Source organism: Mugil cephalus, chromosome 2 (assembly GCF_022458985.1).
Source record: "Mugil cephalus isolate CIBA_MC_2020 chromosome 2, CIBA_Mcephalus_1.1, whole genome shotgun sequence".
In the NCBI taxonomy this organism is placed as follows: Eukaryota; Metazoa; Chordata; class Actinopteri; order Mugiliformes; family Mugilidae; genus Mugil; species Mugil cephalus.
Window position 1 is genome coordinate 6,770,531 of NC_061771.1, and position 8,357 is coordinate 6,778,887.

An 8,357-nucleotide genomic window follows, 5' to 3' on the forward strand; every position below is an offset into this window, starting at 1 on the left:
TGTTAAACGGAGCGGAGCATCTGTCACGGCATTCAATTATCAGATAAACCTCTAACTGAAAACGTATTACACGTGTGAAAACTATGTATTAGTCGCGCATGCAGTGCAAACTTTTATATCTGTTTGCGATTTTATAGACCAGCCCCGCCAACTCGGGCCCCCGCAGGTGTGCGCCAGTGTGGTAATGGTGCGGACCCTCTCGCCTATGAATACATCCATCAAAACCAAAACAAAGGTAGGACAAATGTGACACTACCAAAAGAAAGATTAATTATCGTAATTTTCAGCAACAGAAATATAGCGTAGAATCAACAAATATGTTTAGTTTATATTACTTTGGTCATAGCTTTAAATTGGTAAAATGCTAATCTGATAAACTCAATACTGCCAATGATCACAAATAATACTGGTAATTTGAATGTTTTTATTTAAGTATTTAAAAACAAGCTGTAAAAAAATAACATAAAAAGAAAAAAAAAAATCAGCAAACATTAACATAATCCAACCGGAACAAAAAAAAAAAAAAAGTATCTTTCAACAGTCAAGATGTAGACGTGAAATAAGAGGGCAATCAAGCACACGAACACACATACAGACACACATACCTACATACTGTAGGACGCTGGTGCTATTGCAACCAACTAAAGCATACACTGTACACATACACACACACAGGACCCCCTTAAGGAAAATAATTACAAAAGGATAAAACTGAAAACAATTTATGACACAGCAGGGAGAAATACACCTCCAACTTAACCATTGGGAATGCTTTTTTTGTTTTTTAAAAATGAAGTTTAAAAAATTACCAGGAACAAAGAAAAAAAAAAAAGACCAAAATGTTCCAATTTTCTTTCATACAAACATACGTTTTGAATATATTCAAAATACTGCTAGACAGTTTTTACCCTCAGGAAACTGAAGGGAAAACCACTTAAATATGAATCAGTGTTGAGATGCTGTTGTGCTAGCTTGCAAGCAAATATGCCAATTATTTCACATTTTTTAAAAATCAAAAATCAAAAAGATGGATCATGAAGTGTGGGTGAGTTGAATGTGACAAACTGAATATTAACCAGGGTAATTATTTAGTGCTTTGTTCAACGCTTGGGCAAAATGTGTTCTCTTCTGTATTCAGTTTTGACTTTGAAACACAAACCTGAAGGTGAGAATGCAAAAGGCTTTGTGGACGTGTAACCATTGCCTTGGCTTATTAATGAGACAGTCTGTTTCTGTGAAGCAGGGTTGTGTGAGGGACTTATCCACAGTGCTTTACTTACAGGTGTGCTGGCACAAAGACAAACTGCGCTGGACGGGTCAGGAACAAAACATAAAAACACCAGTTTCAGGAATCGGGATGTTATCACAGCTTAACCTTTGGGGAACTGAAGCCTTTCTATCGATCGCTTTAAAACCATCACACCACAGACAACTATTTTATCTCACAGACATGGGAATGCTGGTCTTCCCTCTGCTTTGTTATTGTGGTGTTTTCACATGTTAATTGAAATGCAAACGGAAGCGTCAACACACTGGTCATACAATAAACAAATTAACCAGATGAGGCAGTGACAGACCAGCACCTCCTCTGCTCTGCGATGAAAAGAGAACAGATCAACAGAACAGCTTCAGTTCCCCGGTGCTAATATTCTAAATGCAGAATATACTTTAAACTGTCTTTGATTCTTTTTTTTTTAAGTTTGTCATTCATGCTAGTACTCCTCTTGGCTTCTCCAAACTGTGGGCCGTGCTGACCAGCATCTACAGTAGGTAATGTATCATCTATGGAAAGTAACTCATACTGCTTCTTTCCGAGAAACTGAGCTATCCCTTTAAAGTCACAGAGAAAACGTACAAACAAAAGAAACAGGTTGAGCGATCCATCACATCCGTTCAGTCGAACAAGCCACTCATTTACTGCGCCTGAAAAAGAAATCACAGACATAATGTGAAGGCATCGGTGTTTGTTTTACAAAGAAATATTAAAATGCAGTCACCTCTGTCTAAAGTTTGTATATGCTTCTTTTTAGGCAGGATGAAAAATGTACACCTGCCAGATAATGCACCATTATATATGGTATGTAGACGCCATCACTATATAAATACCTGTTGTCCCTGCTGTGGAGCAGCTGCCTGTCCAGGAGCCTGTCCTGCCTGTCCATAGTAGGCAGCCTGCTGTCTGTAGTACTCTGCCCAGGCTGCGCTGTAATCCTGCTGGCCGCCAGCTGCAGCTGCTGCTGCTGTGGTGGCTGCTGCTGCTGCTGTTCCTGGAGCAGCTGCTGCTCCTCCAGCTTGTTGGGCTGGAGAAAACACAAGTTGGAAAGTCAAAATATTGGCAGACAAAATCTCCAGTGTAAAAGATTTGGCGTTTTGTGTCTTCAGGTCCAACTCACTCATGCCCATCTTTTTGTAATACTCCTCCCAAGCCTTCGTGTAGTCTGGCTGGCCCCCTGAAGTCTGTGCTGCTTGGTTCTGGTCTCCTGGTGGTGCTGCTGCAGCAGCTCCTGGAGTCTGGGCTGCCATGGCACCACCTGGCTGCTGACCATAGTACTGTGCATAGTAGGCTGCCCATGCTGCATTCGGGTCTGCTGCTGCCTTATCTAATGAAAAGAAGGAAAATTTTGAGAAATGAAAAAGCAATTACCCCCTGTGCTACTCAAATTAGTTTCAGTGAGTGCACAAAATAAAGTACTCACTTGGGTCATGTGGACTTGGAGCTTGCCACTGCTGATAGGTATTTCCCCATCCCTGAGGACAGTACTGAGGACCACCAGGTGCAGCTCCACTGCAGACAGGGACAGGGCAGTTTAAGTGTGTGCAACCTCAATTAAAATTTAGCATTAGTGCAAGTATTTGTGGGTTATACTTACTGGGGAGCTCCACCAGGAGGCCCTGCACTGTAAGGGTTGGGATTATAAGGACCCATCGGTCCCCCTGGGCCTCCTGGACCAGGGCCACCACCCACTGGACACAAAGGAGCCTGAGAGGAAAACATAGTGAATCACTTAACACGTGTGTTGACACCAACTTGAAGTGTGTATTGCTTCCTGAGTCACTTGACATACCTCAATCTTCTCTTCTATAAGCTGCTTTGCGTGGTCAATCTGTTGCGGGGACCCTCGGATGGTGAACAGTTTAAAGTTTGGGTCACCGTTTGGAGGTGGCTGACGAGATATCTCCACAAACGCACCAGTTTGTTGGTTGATGGACTTGACGTTCTCTCCTCCTCTGCCAATGACAAGCCCACATTTGTGAGCAGGAATAGAGAAGGTCATCTCTCCTCCAGGAGGACCCCAGTTCCCCTGCCCTCTACCTCGCCCTCGCCCACCAGGCGGCAGCCCTGCCCCTGGACCTGGAGGGCCCTATGGATAAACACAGCACATGCCAGGTGTTTAGACAATGTCTCCTTCATCTACATAAAAATCACCTTCCAGCCTCTGAGACTCTACTCACCCCCTGACCACCCTCTTCTCGGGCACGGATGCTCTGTAGCAGGTCAGTGATAATTGAGGCAGCGTGCTGACACTGGTCTGGTGGACCCATTATATGGGCAATCTTATCAGGACCTGTCCCATCATCTGTAAGGCATGACAAAAGGACAGTTCAGTTAATTGATGAGGGATAAAATAGGGACATGGAAACTTCTTTATCACATTCGTGAACTCTAAGAAAGATTCAGTTTAGTATTTCAAAAATCTCTGGAGTGTCACCTGGTTTAAACTGTATCTTCACTCCAGCATCACTCTGAATCTTCTTGATCATCTCCCCATTACGACCAATCACAACTCCCACAGACTGCCGGGGCACTGCTATCTGTAGCATAAAAAAAAATAAATACATGTAACAACTACTAAATTCTGTCTCAACTAAGCAGTTGACATTTAAAAGACACACATTACTTACATCAATGCCACCTCCTCCCATCCTAGATCCATATTCAGTCCTGTCTCCGAATCCAGCATTATCCCTGTCTCGTAGAATCTCATTAACCATGTCCTTTGCTTGCTAAGAAAGCACAAAGAAAGATGCAAATGAGTTGATCTAATGGGGACACAACAGATTTCCCACTTAATAGCAATCATCTCTGCTGCCCCCAAGAGTACCTGCACTTTGTAGGGGTCTCCAATGATGCGTAGGGGTTTATCTATGTTGGGTGGCTGAGATCCATCTTGAATAAGAATCATTTTAACTCCAGCTCGCTCCTAGAAGTATGCAGGGGAGATATACAGCATGTATTACAAACTCATGGTAGATTAACTTTACTTCACACATATGTATGGACGCACCAAAGCGTAAACAAAGAACTACCAGCAGTTAAGGCCGACTGTGATGTTGTCCAGAACACCACAGAGACAACAATCAATGGTCAGCTACAGCCACATAAAAGGATACAACTTTGGGAAACCAAAGCTATCATTAACTGGGAGGCTAGGAAGCTTTACAACTCAACCATCATATAGACCTCTAATAATAGTAACAATAATCTATCTAAAGGATTTACTCACTCCAAATAATTATTCCATTGTGAAAAATATTTGTATATGTTCGATAGAAGAAAGATGTTTATGTAAAACAAGATGAGCTTTCTCTGTGTGATTCGTTTTATATTCTTTGGTCACTTGTTTTTTTTCTTGAATACTTGTTTTACCACCAGTTCAAAAAACTTAATTGTCTGAAAACACAGACAGGATTCAGAACAGAACCAAAGTGTGGGATAAACTGGACAACTAGGGCCATGACACTCATGGAAAAACATGCGACCTAACGCTTGGTGTGTGTCAACATTGTTGACCATTAACCATGACACACATCATTAAATGCACACAGTGAGTCGCACCTGGAGCTGTTTGATCGTCTCTCCTCCTTTGCCAATAATCAGACCAGCTTTGCCTGCAGGGATGATCATCTCTTGCATGGAACCAGACTGACCGTTGGTTGACTCATGACCCCTGGATACGATGTCGTCTATAAGTGCCTTGGCTCTCCTATAAGCAAAGTGAAACGATGAAAGGATGATGACATGATGAAAGAAAACACACACAGTGTCACATGCATTGCAGTTTAAATGGAGTTTCAAATCATCCTGAACGGTCACAGGCTATAGGAACAACTTTAACTGTGCCTACACTACGCCACCCTCTCAGAAAAATGCAGATTAGAAATGGGCAAAACAGAAACCAGAAGAGACTTTCAATACCTTGAACTGTGATAATCAATTTCTGGCAAACACGCAACGTCGTAATTTCACTTCGATCGAACATTATGGGCATCACAACATGAACACTCTTTAGTCATTAGCAACACTGACAGCTAAGGACCCCAAACGTTGCCTAAGGCAGTTTTATTTGTTTATTTTTTTGACAGTAAACTAGTTTGCAAAATAAGAAAACAAGGGAATCCAGGGATGGTTCAGTTTAACACTTTTGCAAATTGCCCACAGTCAAATTCATCAATACCTTTCATTGATGGCTTTCATTCATGGCTGTCTAGGAGATCAAGAAGTATCTCCTTTCAAAAGCAGAGAAATACACCTTGGTTTAAGGTGACTATACTCATGAATAAAGATCTAACCACTTTAGTAACCATTCTTACAACTTATACATTCTTAACATTTCATTCCTGTTGTCTGACTGTGCAGGTCTAAGGTGAGACACTTTTAACCTTTAAATCAGTTAACCTCCCTACTGTCTCTCCCAGATTACCTTGTCTTTAATGATGTACAAAAAAAACAATATTAGAGTAGAAACCAATCGCAACAAAGGATGATTTGCACACTGAGAGCAAGTGAAACTCATCAAAAGGGCACAAACCACTGGAAGTGCACAAAAAAAGCCCCAAAATAAACTGTATTAATACACGATGAGTAGTTTGAATAGCCCTGCCCTCAATTTCCTTCGCTTTTTCCATCTGACAGATGTCCAGAAACCACATCTTGTCAATGCATAACTGTAATGGTGTATAGAACGACAAACTTACTGTATAGCATCTGGAGAACCCGTCAAGGAAACACTTCTGTCAGGAAGACCGGCACTATCTGTGAATTAATGACACAATATTTATCAATCCAAAAGGAGCTAAAAGATCCAATACACTCTGTTCATTTAACAAATCTGAGTTTAAAACACAGCTCACCGTGTGCAATTTGGACCTTGCAGCCAGAATCCTGCTGAATTTTATTAATCTGTTCACCTCCTCTGCCAATGACTTTGGGAAGAACAGGAAAGACATTTTGAATTGACACACATGTAAGTCGACGTCACAGGGATCATTTGTGTGATTTAGGAAGTGTATCTGCAGGTACTCACTGAGGCCGACCATGCCATCAGGCACCCTGTACTCTTCTGTCATTGTAGAGGGCCTGACACTGCAGACACATGATATGATACATCAAACAGTGATACACAAAATGACCTCTTTCACAACCAGAAGCACCAGAAGTGTTTGTGTGAAAGAATAACCCCATACCTTTGTTGGGACAGGGCAGCTAGTTGAGCTCCAATGGCTGTAAGAGAACAACAACTAGTGAGCGGTTAGAAACCAAGGAGAGCGAGCGTCTGGATCAATGTGTATTAAACTTACACATTGCAGAATCTCTTTCACTCTGTGATGCTACCTTCTTGGCATCAGGCTCATCTGCAAACAAAAGAAAAAGTGAGTCTCACGTTGAGGACAATCCGATGCAGACAAAATTGCCTGTTTGCTCTGATTCTCCACCTGCTTCTTCCAGGGAGCGTTTCTGTGCTGGGAATGGATAACTCTCAGATCCTCCGTTGTTTGTCACTGGTGGCACGACGTCTCCACCGATTTTAGCTGCAATCTGGAAACAAGCGAATACCGTATTAAACACGACATGACTGGAGAGATGTTAGAGCATTCACTTGAGCAGCAATTGACATCTCAACCATGTATAGTTAAGATTTAATACAAATAGAATGATGACAAACAAATGTGGTCAATTCATTAATGGGGAGCTAAGAGAATTATTTTGCCACAGATGATCAGATATCATCTGTATTTTGATGGATACTACTACTTCTAATTGATGAATGAAAAATATATCAGGTTGTTGGAGCAGTTCCTCAAACAAATCTGTTTTTTGTTTGTTTGTTTTTTTACATTTATACACTAATAAAGGGATTAAAACGATAGTTATGTTATTGACGAGAGGACTCCTTGGCTGAAATGCGACAGAACTGAAACTCTACAAACGCTTTCTTTCAGTAAATAAAACACGGTTACTGATTTCGTCCGTCTGTTATCAAAACAATGAGACTGGTGTCTTCACTGGTAATAATGCTTTGTCGACGTTTGTTATTGAATACATGACGGATTAGACACACAATCAACCTTCAGTATCAGGTTACCGTAAACTATAGTAACTAGGTAACTTAGCTAAAGTCCGCTTAAAGGACAGATACAATCAAGTTAAACGAAAGACTGGCCTACTTTAGTGTTTCCACTCACTCGCCCCGCCAACATTTTCAATTCATCCCCCGGACCTGGGGAGCGTGTGTGGTAAATGAATGGCAGCTAACTGCTAACAGCTAGCTTGTAAACTAAAGCTAGCGTTTCGGCTAACTGAGCTAGCCACCAGCTAACCAGCGCTTCTCCTTCTCCTCCTCCGCCTGGCTACCTGTCTGGCTCGTTGCACTGCATCTGCAAACGCGTCCTTTTTCATCCCAGCACCGACTCCATTCGATGGCAAAGCGCCGTAGTCCGACATGCTGCTCTCAGGGGGGCAAATAGACACACGGGGGGGGCAGGCTGGATGGCTTTAGCCGGGTCGAGCTGCGCAGAAGCGGGAAGGTTAACAGGAGAATACGAGGAGGGAGACGCCAACGTGAGAGTGAGCTCGCCCTCCACGCCGGCAAACTTCCTTACTTAAAACAACCAATCACCGGAGCAGCTTCCTCTTCTTCTTTTGTTTTAAAGGCGCACGGCAAAAAAAGCGTAGAGGCGCATTAGCGCCACCAACCGGACTGGGCGAGCTACTGGGCTCACGTTAACGATTAACCCTTTACTCATTGAAATACTTGGAAATTCTAAATTTCAACCCTAGAAACTTATTGTAATTAATTTTAATGTATATTTCATTACGTAGTATGAGATCATTTTGATAATGATAATGAAAATATATTTCTAAATTAATCTTCTTCAATGACTGAAAAATATTTATTCTGTGAATACTGTACAGTGAAGTATTTGTGTTGAACTGTTTCTGGTTGTTTGCAGTGTAAAGTCTTTCCATTTTTTTTCTCCAGTGTTTAATCATTGAATCTTCCTACTGATTGTATATACTAATAATACTACATTATACACAGCCAAAAACAAACTGTATTTACATTTAACAGCATTTA

General features: G+C 41.7%; 1 protein-coding gene across 1 annotated transcript; it reads right to left on the reverse strand.

Moving 5' to 3' along the window:
• Positions 1-706: 706 nt before the first annotated feature.
• Positions 707-7,850, reverse strand: LOC125003957 (KH-type splicing regulatory protein). Its single transcript, XM_047578232.1, has 18 exons — positions 7,634-7,850; positions 6,715-6,817; positions 6,580-6,633; positions 6,466-6,502; positions 6,306-6,364; positions 6,133-6,204; positions 5,977-6,034; positions 4,838-4,985; positions 4,104-4,202; positions 3,904-4,005; positions 3,711-3,813; positions 3,454-3,578; positions 3,066-3,362; positions 2,871-2,980; positions 2,697-2,785; positions 2,394-2,600; positions 2,107-2,300; positions 707-1,923 (listed from the first exon to the last, which is right to left on the reverse strand). Exons 1-18 carry the CDS (start codon positions 7,721-7,723, stop codon positions 1,915-1,917), a joined length of 1,956 nt encoding a protein of 651 aa, XP_047434188.1. The 5' UTR covers positions 7,724-7,850; the 3' UTR covers positions 707-1,914.
• Between the last annotated feature and the right edge of the window lie 507 nt (positions 7,851-8,357).